The sequence below is a fragment of the Poecilia mexicana genome, unplaced genomic scaffold (assembly GCF_051168715.1).
Source record: "Poecilia mexicana isolate PSO_F unplaced genomic scaffold, ASM5116871v1 scaffold_3, whole genome shotgun sequence".
Lineage (NCBI taxonomy): Eukaryota > Metazoa > Chordata > Actinopteri > Cyprinodontiformes > Poeciliidae > Poecilia > Poecilia mexicana.
Genome location: NW_028263372.1, coordinates 34,997,820 through 35,013,164, shown reverse-complemented (window position 1 = coordinate 35,013,164; position 15,345 = coordinate 34,997,820). Strand labels below are relative to the sequence as shown.

The 15,345-nt window shown below is 39.5% G+C and overlaps 1 protein-coding gene across 1 annotated transcript in view; it reads left to right on the top strand.

Moving 5' to 3' along the window:
* Nucleotides 1-15,345, top strand: part of iqgap1 (IQ motif containing GTPase activating protein 1) — a 55,907-nt gene that overhangs the window by 39,243 nt on the left and 1,319 nt on the right. The window contains exons 16-36 of the mRNA XM_088004492.1: nt 1,355-1,445; nt 1,539-1,706; nt 2,868-3,010; nt 3,083-3,253; nt 3,332-3,415; nt 3,502-3,573; nt 3,932-4,001; nt 4,110-4,474; nt 4,571-4,734; nt 5,606-5,830; nt 6,473-6,613; nt 6,719-6,803; nt 8,161-8,393; nt 8,477-8,609; nt 8,695-8,797; nt 9,590-9,725; nt 9,801-9,888; nt 11,820-12,029; nt 12,912-13,078; nt 13,915-14,037; nt 14,163-14,271. Coding sequence (XP_087860618.1) covers nt 1,355-1,445; nt 1,539-1,706; nt 2,868-3,010; nt 3,083-3,253; nt 3,332-3,415; nt 3,502-3,573; nt 3,932-4,001; nt 4,110-4,474; nt 4,571-4,734; nt 5,606-5,830; nt 6,473-6,613; nt 6,719-6,803; nt 8,161-8,393; nt 8,477-8,609; nt 8,695-8,797; nt 9,590-9,725; nt 9,801-9,888; nt 11,820-12,029; nt 12,912-13,078; nt 13,915-14,037; nt 14,163-14,271 — 3,081 coding nt within the window. The remainder of the gene's footprint in view (nt 1-1,354; nt 1,446-1,538; nt 1,707-2,867; nt 3,011-3,082; nt 3,254-3,331; nt 3,416-3,501; nt 3,574-3,931; nt 4,002-4,109; nt 4,475-4,570; nt 4,735-5,605; nt 5,831-6,472; nt 6,614-6,718; nt 6,804-8,160; nt 8,394-8,476; nt 8,610-8,694; nt 8,798-9,589; nt 9,726-9,800; nt 9,889-11,819; nt 12,030-12,911; nt 13,079-13,914; nt 14,038-14,162; nt 14,272-15,345) is intronic.

Sequence of the window (15,345 nt, the reverse complement as noted above, 5' to 3'; positions counted from 1 at the left end):
GAGAAAATAAAACAAATAAAAAATCCTGCACAATGTTCTAGAGGCGGATTCTAAGGAAGTGAGATGAAGTGCAGAATAAAATGTTAGATAGTTGAACTAATGCACCTCTAGAAAACTCAACCGCCCCAAACTCTCACTTCCTCTATTCCATGATGCAGTTGTAAAGTTTAAGCTGCACAGCCTTCCTCCTCCTCCTCCTCCTCCAGCCAGGCCCCTGCCTGCTCCGGCGCCACACCCTGTCGACTGCCTCCCCCAAACTACAAATCAAACATACAAACACTAATCTACACTCAGGTTTGTTTACTACTTTCTGTGCACGCTTCTACAGATGTTATCCACCAACACGCCCGTTTTTTTCTCCCCTTTGCTTGAGACATGAAGATCAGGTGTCAGTTTTACCCACAATACTACTTCTTCTTCTTCTGCTTCTTCTTCTTCTACTACCCGCCTCCTTCCATGTTCCCTGAGGGGTGGGAGGTATGAAAGGGGAGGCTGCAACCTGAGAAGCACTAGAAAGCTACTTTTATGCAGAAAGAGTGCCATCTGGTGGCGGGTTGGCATCACTGCAGTGGAAAATTAGGGCGCGGGTTCTGATGAATCAAATAAGAAACAAAATAAATACACAGTATTTGCTTTTTGTCTGGATTCTTTTAGAAAATAAACACCAAAATGTAAAAATGCAATGTGAAAAAAATTAAGTAAACCCTGTGATTAGGCAGCTATTAAATTTTCAAAAAAAAAAACAAAAAAAAAACCTACTTGGTAAGATTTTGTTTTTGCAGTGTAATATGAATAGTAACTTTGTTCTGCAGTGCATCTCTGATATGTCGAAGGACAGTGAAGTGAGTCTGACTCTCTTAAGGACCCACCACAGTGTTTTAGTCTGGACTTTGACTAGGCCATTGAAACATCTTGATTAATTTCCTTGTTTTTTAGCCATTTTGTTGAAGATTTGCTGAAGTGGTTTGATCATTGACTTGCTGCTGACCCAGTTTGACCAGGCTGGCTGGTGGCTTTACATTTCACTCTAGAAAGCTTTGCTATGCTCTGACATTGTGCTAATTTTGCTGGGACACCCTGTTTCACTCTTGGGTGTTCTTTGTCTCTGATAATTCTATTTATTTTATTGATTTTTATTTTTTGTCCTTTAGGTTTTGAAATTTCTCATTAGGAATTATTATATTTGTAGCTTTCCTGCATTAAGACCAAACTTTATTGCTGATGTCTTTTTCTAATTGACATTGTGCTAACATTCATTAAAAACCATTTGTCTTGGTTTTATCGTTGCTCTGTGTTTTCATCGTTTTTTAAAATAATTTTGCTTTTTTTTTTTTATTTTTTTTTTATCTTTTAGGAAACTCAGGATCCATCCGCCGTGCTGTGGCTGGATGAGATCCAGGACGCCATCTTGAAGGCAAACCAAGACACAAAGGAGGCCTTGCTCTGTAAGAAAACACACATTTACACACCCTCTGCTTTCCAGCGTTTCTGTTTGTCGGGGAAACTGTAATACTTGACGTTTGGTTTTGTTCCAACAGTCTCCCAGTCCATCCAGGCCATTAACGAGGCGGTGGATACTGGAGATTCAGCTCAGACTCTGGCTGCTCTGCGCAGCCCAGGAGCCGGTCTGTACGGCGTCACCGCAGAGTGCGCACCGACCTATCAGGACGACTTGGCCAAGATTAAAGAGGAGAAGAAGAACGAAGGTGAGGAGATGCAGAAATGATTCATTCTGCTCCTGGTTTGAGTCACTGCTTATGTCTTTTCTCCATATAATTATCAAGTGGAGATTGATTAGAGAATAATTTGCAAGAACAGAATGATCTGAGAATGAGACAATGGGTTGAACTCAGAAACAAACAGTTCAGTTTGAGCCTTGACAAGCAGGTCTGCATGCACAGCTGCATGCAGCTATAGGCTAACAGTGAACACCACCCACAGAAGGGAGTGTCCAAGTTTCCTGGAAAGACAAGAACTTTAATGGGAGGTAATGAAGCAGCAGCATGTAGAAATATGTCATTATGACTAAATACAGGAGAATTTCTCATTTACAGCCTGCAGTGTTTCAGCAGGAGCTTTTTAAGAGATGCTCCGATCCGTGTTTTTCACTTCCGATACCGATATCTGATACAGAAAAATCAGTGCAGAATTAACTTAGAACATTTCTTTTTTTTTTAAACCCAGATGTAAATGTACTGAATTACAAATGTATTTAATTACTGCACACTTACACTGCAAAAACATGAAAAAGTGATTTTGGTTTAGTTTTTAGTGCAAATACCTTAGTTTTTGCACTAACTAAGGTTAGTTAGTGCAACCTTAGTTAGTGCAAAACTAACTTAAGTAGCTTAAGTAGCTTAAGCAGCTACTTAAGCTGTAGCTGCTTGTTTAAGTCAAAGTTCTGGTTCCATTGTCAGACTATTTCACTTATAGCAAGACATTTTTCTTATAAGTTAAATAATCTGCCAATAAAACTAGAACATTTTCATCAATATTGTGGAAATATTGACTTAAAACAAGCTCCTATATCTTACTGAAAAGTTACTTATAAGTGTGTCTTATTTTAAGTGAACTAAGATTATTTGCATTAGAAACTAGATCAAAAATATTAGGTAAGATTTTGTGTTTTTGCAGTGAACCAATCATCAACACCCTCACACATCAGCATAACATCCATTAAAAATCCATCCTTATCTTTTGCAAACATAATTATCTTCCTAAATGTCAAAAACAATCTTCCATGAATTTTGTTACATTTAGCAACCAGTGGGATTTTTGTAGCTTCATCTTTGTTTTCCTTCTCTGAGACCTGATGGTTCATTGGCATTACCTGCATGAATTAAAGTGAAACCAATCCATCTGTCCAGGTGATAATGGCAGCGAGTGGGTCAAACACTGGGTGAAGGGTGGACACAACTACTACTACAACCTGCAGACCAAGGAGGGCACATGGGTGGAGCCCGAAGGCTTCGAGCCAAACAACATGCAGATCAACAAGGAGGAGATCCAGGTAGGGCTCTGCCAGGTGTGGGCCTCACCTGAGGTGGGAAGCCTTGTTTGACCGTTTATTTTCTCCCATCAGGGGGTCGTTTCTGGGGTAACTACTGCCTACAACCGGGAGCAGCTCTGGCTCGCTAACGAGACTCTAATCGCGAAGCTTCAAGCTCGATGTCGCGGCTACCTGGTGAGAAACGGCCTGAAGGAGCGGATGAACTTCCTGAAGTCTCAGGACCCGGCTGTGATGCGCATCCAGGTGAGAAATTTGTTATTAAACATCTAGACTAAACCCAGGTGTTATCAGACCGTCTGATTCCCAAACTTTTCTGGTCAGGCTCACTGGAAAGGCTACAAACAGAGGAAGGCATTCCAGGAGCGAAAGCAGTACCTGAAAGATCACACCGACGAAGCCATTAAGGTAAAACTGAAAAGACGTTCCAGTGATCTGTCGCCCGATTGTAGAAAAAACCCCATTAAAAACTGATAGATTTGTCTTTGTTTCAGATTCAGTCCATGGTCCGAATGCATCAAGCTCGTAAGAAGTATAAAGATCGTCTGAAGTACTTTGAAGATCATGTGAGTCTTGTTCACCCGCGGTTCTGCACCAACCTGAGACTATGAAAAGTAATCGCCCCCTGATTGTTTAAATTAATTCACTCTGGGAGAGTTTCAAGCATGAACACACCAAAATGTTGTTCTTGGCTCTTATTTGACCTCTTGGATGAGTTGTTGATGTACTCTTTGAGCTGGTGGAATCCCTTAGGAATGACTTGGTAACCCTTCCCAGGTCAATTACTTTATCTGATTCTGAATATCTTTAGATTGTTCTTCGATGTTTTGAGATCTTTAATCTACTTCAACTCATCAGAAAGGTTACTTTCATTTCTGAATCAATGTGGATTAAAATCTCACTGATTAATGTTTTGTGCTGCAGATTGATGATGTGGTGAAGATCCAGGCGTTCATCAGAGCCAACAAGGCGAGGGATGACTACAAGACTCTGAGTAAGTAGGAGATGAAAGGTGGGATAGCCTGGCCGAGTTGGTCACCCACTTTGTCACATGGCCTCTTCAGTTTAGTGGTCATGTGACATTTCTGCAAACTTTCCACAGTCAATGCTGAAAATCCCCCAATGGCGGTGGTGAGGAAGTTTGTCCACCTGCTGGATCACAGCGACCAGGACTTCCAGGAGGAGCTGGAGCTGATGCGGCTCCGTGAGGAGGTGGTCACAAACATCCGCTCCAACCAGCAGCTGGAGAACGACTTGAACCTGATGGACATCAAGATCGGCCTGCTGGTGAAGAACAAGATCACCCTTCAGGAGGTGGTGTCCCACAGCAAGAAGCTGACCAAGAAGAATAAGGGCCAGTTGTCCGACATGATGATGATGAACAAGCAGAGGGGGGGGCTGAAGGCTCTCAGCAAGGAGAAGAGAGTCAAGCTTGAGGCCTATCAGCATCTCTTTTACCTTTTACAGGTGACAGTCCTTCACAGTATTTGTCTGTTGCTGAATTCCTGTCTCAAACCACCTGTCTGCCTGACAACACGTCTCTAACCGTCTGATTTGTTGTAGACCAACCCGACATATTTGGCCAAGTTGATCTTCCAGATGCCACAGAATAAATCTACAAAGTTCATGGACTCTGTCATCTTCACCCTGTATAACTACGCCTCAAACCAGAGGGAGGAGTACCTGCTCCTGAAGCTCTTCAAAACTGCTCTGCAGGAGGAGATTAAGTAAGAAGCAAAGTCCTGATATCATAACTCATGCTATTAGCTTTACAAGAGAAGAATGCTGCTGTCTAACTGAGTCAGCTCAGGCTCTATGAGTCGGTCGCTGTGTTCTCTTTATGATGCCGTCTGCATCTGTAGTGAAAGATTTGACGTCCAACTTGCTCTGCACTGTGTTAATATGATGGTCTCCATTCCAGTTAGCTCAGTAGAGCTTGAGACTATTAATGTCGGGTAAAGTCCCAAGTTGGGCGGCAATTTTGTTGGGAATTGATCAATAGAAAACACAAAAAAGTTTTGTCCAGTCTAACTTTCTAACCTGTGTCGATTTGTCGACTTGCTTTACTCTGGATTTTCACCAGAGTTTCTCAGAATCATCACATCTGGAGTTTCTTTCAACAGATTATGTGACTGTTTATAACAATGTCTCAATCTTTCTAAATTTTGCTAAGTTGTAAGTTTTTCCTGGCAGCAAGCTGTATGTCATTACGTTTGTGATGGTAAGACAGAAAAGGCCTTTTCTTGGCATCCCTCCAAAACAACCCGTTAGCATGTAGCTGCCACCTAAGGGTTGTCATGGAGACGCCCTCATAATGGATGGGGGCAAGGTATACTTGAGACTTTGTCCCTGTTTGTCACAGTTCCAGTTGTTTCTGAATCCTTGTAATTTTTTTCAAGTTTATGCCAGTAACAATGTTGATGTAACCATTTCCCAACTTAATACACAAATGCTGAGTTCTGTCGTCTTTGCCTTTTTAAAGAGTGCCTAAGAGACCTTTGTGTGTGTGTTTAGACGAATGGTTAAGCTAATGTTACACTGTGTATTCCAACATGCATCACTATCTACTAACTCACTATGTTGTTAAACTGCTTGTAGGTCAAAAGTGGACCAGATGAAGGAGATTGTAACCGGAAATCCAACAGTAATCAAGATGGTGGTGAGCTTCCACAGAGGCGCACGAGGACAGAACGCACTGAGGCAGATCCTGGCACCTGTGGTCAAAGAAATTATGGATGACAAAACGCTAAATATCAAGACGGACCCAGTGGACATCTACAAAGGCTGGGTGAACCAGATGGAGTCGCAGACTGGAGAAGCGAGGTGAGATGGAGGTCGGGTTGCATCATAAGATGGGACTGGTCTTGAGTCCTTGTTCATTCTAGAAATAGTTATTTTAACTTGTGTAGCTGCACTTCTTTATCAGATCAGTTCCTCTTAAACATCATGCAGTAAAGCAAGATGAAAATACTAGCTTGTTATCTCATGGAGTGTGTTGTTTCCCCTCTATGCTGATGACACTCATTTCTGTTTTTATTATCTCTCTTCACTCTGATTAAACACAGCAGAACCACTGAGCACTGAATGTTTGATTCCTCTATTTTATCTATGCTGTCTGTTTGTTCTTTTGAGAAAATGAAGATGTTTCTATTTAATGGGCCATGGCTATTTCCTGGTATTTAGATATCTGACATTTCTGCACAGATTACTGATCAAATATTTTCCTTGGTGTGTTATTTGCATCAGTGGTTCAAAGAAACATTTTTATAGCTTTCTCAATTGAGAAGTCTTTATTGCCATTAAATATATGAAACATATCTAAACACTTCAAAATGAAGATTCAATAGTTATGGAAAATCTTTTTTAAGAATTATAAGTTCAGTTTGCTGCAGCTTTTCCCCAACTCCTCCTTTCCTGGTTGAACTTGTTGATTTTTTTTTCTTTGTTTTTTTGTCTTGTTAACAGTAAGCTGCCTTATGACGTCACTCCAGAACAAGCCATGACTCATGAGGAGGTTAGGACGAGACTGGAGGCCTCCATCAAGCACATGAAGAGCATCACTGATAAATTCCTGTCAGCGATAATCGTCTCTGTGGATAAAATTCCGTATGTTCCTCATTTATCATAATAAAGATGTGTTGAACATTTTTTTCCCCCAACATAGCCAGATTTTCCAATTTTACATCACTTTATGTTACTTTTGTGTCTCAGATATGGAATGCGGTTCATCTCCAAGGTGCTAAAAGACACTCTACAAGAGAAGTTCCCAGATTCTACGGAGGATGAGCTGCTCAAGGTTTGCATCACAAAACAAAAACTTATTTATGCTGCATGACAAATTATTTCAGATTTACCTACCTAATGAGTTTTAAAATCAAAATAGTTAACTTTAGAAAACAGCAATGTCAGAATTAATTACGGTTAGCTGATGTTGTCAGATGAATTTCAGCAACAGTGACAATAATTAACAGAGTATGTTAGCATAATAGGCTAATAACAACACACATGGATTTTAGCATGTTAATGTTGGTCATAATGACCAATTTAAAATGTTGACTGGCTACCAATTGCAATAATCAACTGTAGACTAAAGCAAAGTAATATTAGCATTAATCAAAATAACTAAATTTGGATGTTAACCTTGCTAAAGTTGACATTAATCTAAATCAACTGTGGATATTAGCACTAATAATCACTGAGAGCTAATGGCCTTCTAATGTCAACCAGAATAAAAATGATGGATCCTAGCATTCTGATGTTCGCAATAAACAACCAACTATGGACGTTATTATGCTAATGTTTAAACATAGCTAACCATGGAAGTTAGCATGCTAAAGTTGATCATGATTAACTTTGGATAGCGTGCTATTGTTAGCATAAAAAATAATTATATGTTTAATAGGAGCTGTTAATCATAATAACCCTGTGAAAGCTGGTATGCTAATGTCAGTACTGACGATGTTTAAGTTGTTAGCTTACATTAGCATGCTAATGAAGGCATTCATCACAATTTACCATGAATGATGCTAGAATCCTCTTGTCAATTGTTGGCATTCTAATGTTTGCATTAATCATAACAAACTATGGATGATCTTATGGTAATTGATCACTAATTAACTATTTATGCTAATGTTTGCATCAATCATAATGATGAACCGTGGCTCATCATATGGTAACAATAATTAAGGATGTTATCACAGTAATCAACAGTGAATATTAGTTTTTAAATGTAAAGTGTGTTTAATTGACCCATTATCTCAACCCATTTACTCATTTAACAGTTTTCATGCCCATTTTCTTCCAGTTCTGCCTTTCTTTGTTACACATCTCTTTCCTTTATCTTCTTCTGGTGTTGCCCTCTTCCTTCCACGTTTCCAACCAGCTCCAGTTTCTCTCTGTCGATTTTCAGCTGCTCCCTTATCTCTGCTGACACTAAGGTGAGCCAAGCCACCTCTTTAGGCTTTCTATCATGCTGCTCTCTTTATCATTTAGACATTTCTGCATCTCTCTGAAGCATTTACTGAGCTGTTAAATCCCCACTTCCTTCATATTTATGCTAAAGGTCTTGTAAAATGGGAAAAAAGATTATTTGTACTAATACCGCTTGTTCTGAGTATCATCGTTGAAGTGATGGAGCCATTTGAACTTTGCAGATCGTGGGGAACCTTTTGTATTACCGCTACATGAACCCTGCTATTGTAGCACCTGATGCCTTCGACATTATTGAGGTGTCTGCTGGTGGTCAGCTTACCACTGAGCAAAGAAGGAACCTGGGTTCTGTGGCCAAGATGCTTCAGCACGCTGCGTCCAACAAGATGTTCCTGGGAGACAACGCTCACCTCAACCCCATCAACGAATATCTCAGCTCCTCCCACCAGAAGTTCAGGTCTGAAATCTTAATATTCTGAATATTACTGCCAAAAATTTTCCTTTTGTTTTCAAACTCATTATTTTCTCCTTCTTTCACAGGCGTTTCTTTTTGTCTGCATGTGACGTTCCCTCACTTGAAGATAAATTCAATGTGGACCAGTACTCAGACTTGGTCACGGTCACCAAACCTGTCATCTACATCTCCATTGGAGAGATCATAAACACTCACACTGTGAGTTTATATCACCCCGTTCTAAAATTGATTGATTATTCCATGATTATTTGATTAAAACAAGCAATCTTTTGTGTTCTGTTAGCTGCTGCTGGATCACCAGGACGCCATTGCACCTGAACACAATGACCCCATCCATGAGCTCCTCACGGACCTGGGGGACGTTCCCACTGTGGAGTCTCTTATTGGTGAGTGGATTAAAATGACCAGATTATTTTAAAATGTCTCTAATCTCTTCTGGCCCTAAACTGACTCGTCAAACCAGATTTTTAAAGCAGCCGTATTATGCAAAAATTCACATTTGCATGTTTTTGCACTTCCGTTTGGGTTTCTACTGCTTCTAAAAACAAACAAACAAAAACAAATAAAACACTCAGCCAGTTTTTGGCAATAAGTTAATGTTTTTTTGTGTCTGGAAAATTAGTGAAGCCCATTTCATTACCTAACAACCCAAGCTGAGTGGCAGCCCATTATGCACTGTACAATGGCTGCTGGAAAAGACGAGTGTATTGTTGCTAATTTACTATCCAGAAACCGCTTGCTGCATTCTTGCTGGTTGTGCAGGAGGCTCCACTTCTGCTTTTTAAAGATGTATGGTTGTGTAGTTGTGCATCTGTTTGCAGCCATTTTAAAGTGCGAGTGTAAACATTTAGTTGGGGGGCGTGGCCAGCAGCAGTTTATTTGGATTTAAAGTGACAAGACGCCCTAAAACAGGTTATTCTGAAAGGAGCTCAATGTAGGCAGACCTGAGCAGACTAAACCCTCATTATCTAAGACAGATGTTGTGAAAAAACAATGTAATGGACATGTTTTGTATAGCCTGTAGACATATGCTAACTAGTTCAAAGAAGCATACTGTGTTCACGTAATGTTGAATTTTTTTTATTTTAATCAAACGAGCACCACTTTACTTTTATGATTTGGCTACATTAGTGATGAGAGCAGTTTCTGACCGTTTCTGCCCTCCATCCGTCTGTCAGGTGAAAATCCCCTTCCGCCAGACGATCCCAACAAAGAGCTGATGGGAAAGACGGAGGTCTCACTCACGCTCACCAACAAGTTTGACGTTCCTGGTGAGGCCAATACAGAGATGGACGCCAAGACTCTCCTGCTCAAGTGAGTTTGGCCCCTACAGGAAGATCTTCTGAAGCGTAATCAGAAACATTTTCATCTTCGTTTTGTCGTTTCCAGCACCAAGAGGCTGATTGTGGATGTCATCCGGTTCCAGCCTGGAGAGACTCTGACTGAGATCCTGGATTCAACAGCGTCTCCAGAGCAGGTTGGATGTGCTGAAAATGAATGACTTCAGTCATTGCTTCAAACAGACACCAGGGGGCGCCCAGCATTTAGCCATGTTTTTCTTTGATTAGAGTGGAAAACTACAGCATTACCTTGAGGCACAAAATGGGAACTTAACATGCCTGAAGACAAATGCTGACTTCACTTTGTGACGGATCAAGTGCAAACAGAGTTGCACTTCCCACCTATTTGGCAACATCCTCTTTTTGAAAAATGGAAAATTTCAGACCCAGAGAAATTCCTTCATTAGTCATTAGTTGTCCTGATTGCTCTGCTGTTTATCTGTTTAAATTACCATAAAATCAGTTTTATCCACACTGTGTTGAGCAGAAGTGTTGAACGATTCCTGGTGTTTTGATAACTTCTGTTTTTTAACCACACAGTCCTAGCCATTTTTTTCAGACTGACGCATCTTCTTTCCTCATTTTGCTTTTCAGCACACAGGATGTTATCACAATTTGGGGAAACAAACCGTGAAATCAGCCAAAGTCCAAGAAAAGAGACCCTCAGAAATCCAATTATTCTTAAAGCACCTGTACTAATATCTGGTTAGATAAATGCATAAATATCCAGCCATTTACTTTAGCTAATGAGCCAATATGAGCACATTTTTCTTTTAGCACAATCGTGTTTTTGCTAACTTTGATAACGTTTAGTGCACTTAACTTTAATAACTGAATTCTTTCAGATAAACTTGAAAACGCTAATTTACTTGGTTGTTGTTTGAATAAAGTCTGAAATCGGTGTTAAAGTTTTAGTTGTCAACCATTAAGAATTCAATTAGACTTTTATATTAATGCTCTTATTTTGAAGGGGGTGAAGACTGTTTACGCAGATTTTCCGTTTCCTCAAGTTTTCTCTTTTTTCTTCAATAACTTTATTTCAAACAAACGTACAGAAACAAGCTTCCACTAAGTACCATGTTGGTTTAGTGCTTTACGATTAGTGCTTTAGGGTTAGCACAACTAGCTTTCCAGCTAGCAGTGCCCACCACTGGAGATGATGTTAATGTCTTTCCAGAAGCATCATGTTGGCCTGATTTCTCTGTTCCAAAACAGATAAATCCAAAACGTTTAGATGATTACAGTTGGATCTCTGTCCAGATTTTTAACATCTGACTCAAACTGACCTCAGATAAAAGGAAAATTTTTAGGATGTTCATGAAGGACCTAGGAACCACCAAGACTTGGGTTTACAATGGACGAGAAGATGCTGGAACAATCAGAGGTTAGAGATTTGGTAGCCATGTAAGACAGATTGATGAGTACATTTGGAGGAGTCCAATTTAAAACTACAAACAAAGTAGCAACTATGGCTGGACAATATGGCTGAAAAACGTATCACGATATAAGCGTTTCATGTCAGTCGATATCGATAATTATTGATTAATTTTGTGTTTTAAATATCTGAAAAACAGCCAAACGGGTGGCATGAACTTTCCTATTTTATCCACAGTTTTCATTACACTGCGTTGTTTTTTATTTTTAAGAAGTTTGAGGCAAAGTAGCAAAACCTGAAACTGCTGCTGCATAAGTTATTTAACAGGTTGTTGCTAGGTGACCAGAAATTATTCAACAGGTTGTTGCTAGGTGACCAAAGAGCGACTGAGTTAGTTGGTTCCTCCCACCTAGCTTACCTGACTGTGAGAGGTTGAGCATCTACAGCCTTTCCTCTGCCTACATCCCCCAGAATGCTGTGCGGTTCTGTCCCAACAGGAAAACACTCCAAAACAAACATCTAACCTGGTTCTGAAATGGATAAATCAGCTTCTGGGAAGGCCTTCCTGTAGTACCTCGTCATCTTTCCCCTCATTAATGAACAAATCCCAGAGATTTCTAACAATTATTGCACGTTGTGTTTTCAGGCCTTAAAAGCCCAAAAGTTGCAACCAGGTTGTTTTTGTGCTTTCAGGAAGCGGAGTACCAGCGCGCTATGCAGAGGAGAGCCATCAGGGATGCAAAGACCCCAGAGAAGATGAAGCAGGTGAAGCCGGTGGTGGACGACAGCCTGACCCTGCAGGGCAAAAAGGACAAGATCAAGAGCAACCTGCAGCGGCTGGCCGAGCTCGGGAAGGTCCACCCGGAGAACCGCTACCAGGACCTCATCAATGACATCGCCAAGGTTGGACAAATAAACACTTTATCTGTGGGGTTTAAAAAACAGCCTGACAAGATAATGGAAACTGAAATTAAACATTTTTGTTTTCTGAAATAAATAAAAATGGTAATGAAATGGTGGAGAAACTATATTGTGCTTTTATAAGACAAAAATCTACTGAAATTATAGCTACTATATCAGTTGTTTTAATCTATTTATTGATCTTTTGAACTGATGTTTGATTGATTTAAATTTTTCCCCACACAAGCAGCTTAAGTTTCGTCTCCAAAATGGCGGCAGCAAACGTTGGGAGAAAACACCAGTCAGTTGGTTCTTCAGAATAAATACATTTGGTTGAGTATTCATTACCCAATCAATGTAAACATAATCACTGTACAATACTTAAAACTCTTTTAACTCTGCATCTCAATATTAACCAAAATTTGAAAAAACAAACAAAAAAAAAACTACTACTATAATTAGTAAAGAAAAACAACATTTAACTAATAATAACTAATAAAAACTAGCAAAAAGGCCTGTCAATATTAATACATCAAATATTAATACATCAATCAACAAACTCTAATAAACGTTTAACACAAATATCCAAAATAAAAAAACAGAAACAACAAATATAATGAATAATGAAGTCTCTGTAAACAAAATTTTCATCAGAGAAAGATGAGTTGAGACCAATGCACCAGAGTGAAGATTTTTAACTTCCAGCGTTTGGTAGAAAGAGAGAAAACACTCTAAAAACAAATTAAAACTAACTGGATTACAGAAACAAAAAGTCACAATGAAATAAAACTAAACTATAATGAAATACCTAAATACCAGGGTCACATTGTTACCCTGGTTTTAATGTGTGTGTTAATGTGATTTGTGTGTGTGTGTGTGCTGCAGGACATCAGGAACCAGAGACGGTATCGGCAGCGCAGGAAAGCCGAGCTGGTGAAGCTTCAGCAGACCAACTCGGGCCTGAATTCAAAAACCACCTTCTACAACATGCAGATCGATTCCTACAACCAGTACATCAAGACGTGCATGGACAACCTGGCCAGCAAGGGCAAGTAAGTAGACGTCACACCGGGGTCCTTCAGCTGATCCTCCTTAAAGCCAAACCTCCGGCCATGAGGGCCAAAAGCACTGAGGAGGCCAAAAAAGACTTTAAAACAACCCCTCTGCTCCTTTTTAAAGTTTATCTGCTCAGTAATAAACTACAGTAAAACCTGAAATCATTGTAGATACAAAACAGAAAAAGATTTGTCAAAACTGCGTAATAATCCAGACAGGCCCACAGTTTGTTAATATTTGTGGTTTTACTCCAAAGCTACGACAAAAGTAGAAACATTAATAAATGGGAATCTAGTTTTTGGTACCTCAGATGTTTTTTAAGATGTTATGTAAAATCTTGCTCTACAATCTGAAAACTTTGAGGTTGGGAACCACACAGAATCCTTCTGAGGGCCGAAAATGGCCCCCGGGCCACGCTTTGGACACCCCAGTTTTACGCCTTTATTTGAAGTTATGTGGAGTACTTACTCATGTCTGTATTTTATTTTGATATTAAAAATATTTGCTAGTTCTTTTTAATGTTTCTCCAGCGTTTGGAGCCATTATGGAAGGTCAAAAGAGACACTTATTTGCAGACAAATAGGGTTTAAAGTCTTAAACTCCTAATTAAGTTCTGCATAAATCCATGTTTTTTCCCCTCCTAGTGGCCATCAGGTGTAATGCTATTTTTTTGATCAACTCTAAAACGTTTTTTCATTTGAGACTTTTACAACAAAGCCAGTAACAGAATAAGGATGTGTGTCAAACACAAAATCTACAGGAAACTCACCAAGTGCCTAAAAAACCTCTTATAAACTTTGTTCTGAAAGCGTTCTTCATGTTTTCCTCTCAGGTTGTCAAGGAAACCAGGCGACAACAAGGCCAAGAAGAGTAAGCAGGTTGCCCAGAAATACACAGCAGCTCGGCTGAAGGAGAAGGGAGTTCTGATCTCAATAGATGATCTGCAGCCCAACCAGTGAGTGAAGAACTGCAGCTCAGTGAATCGGCCTTTTGGGCAACTGACGCCGTTTTAAACGGCTGAGGACTTCGCTGCGTTTTCTATCAGATTCTTCATGAGTGAATCTGTTTTTCCCATTGCAGATATAAGAATGCGATCTTTGAGATCTCTCCCTCCGAGACGGTTGGCGTGTTCGACGTGAAGGCCAAGTTCATGGGCGTGCATTTGGAGACGGTGTCATTAGAATATCAGGTACTGCTCCGCATTTCAGCAAACCTGGCAGGAGGCTTGGCAGCGGCACCGCCGTGTTTTACAAACTCTCCTGATCCGGTTTTGGTGGTGAATGTTTCTATTGTTGAACAGAACCATCTGAAGCAGATTCATAAAGCAGAAGTCTAAAAACTAATTTTGCTCATGGTAATATGACCCAAAACGACCATCCAGCTTCATGTCGGGGCCTAGAGATAAATCAGCTTTATGGATTAATCAGATTTTTGCTTTTGGAGGATTACATTTATCAAAAATCTGGATTTTTTTTTTCCTCCAATGCACTTTTTGGATTTTCATAGTCCAGCATGTCAGCTTCTATTTATTTGGACTTTAAATTCAGGTTAACGATGGAATATTTGGGCCAAACTACAGTTTTATTTAACCATTTTAACTAGTAGAATAAATTCATATTATTGCAAGAATAAAGTTGTAATGTTAGGATAATAAAATAATTTTATTAAAAAATCCAACATGAAAAATAACAATGGAGGAATGTTGAGCATCTTGTAGTTTAGGTTTTACGAATATTTCATCTTTTAACACATCATTAAGTTATTTTTAGCAGTAGTTTGACTCAGACGTGTGAACAACTGTGTCTGTTTAGAAGAAAGAAGACTGAGCTGCTCACATCAGGCCCAGATAACTTTACAGAAGATTTTTTTAATGAAAACTTTTTTCTTATAATTTTTGTAAATTTCTTTCTGGTAAAGTTGCATCGTTTTCTGCTAATATTGTGACTATATTCTAGTATTTAAACAAAAATTTCCATGTCTCAGTTGAGCAACTCAAAGAAGGGATGTAAATAAAAGCCACTTTCTGAAAATACTTTCTGTAATTTGTAATTTATTTCTTGGAAAAGAAAGTGAGAAAAAATCTATTAAAATTGGATATGGATTATTTTTATGTCAAATCTCTCTGCAGATGTAAAGTCAGTGTCTTTTTGTGTTAGCAGTTGTGTGTTAGCAGCATGCGGACAAACTGTGAACCGAGCAATAAAGACGAGAATCATTCAGAATCTGGTCCAGATGTCAGAATATTGCATAGAGACGGAAATTG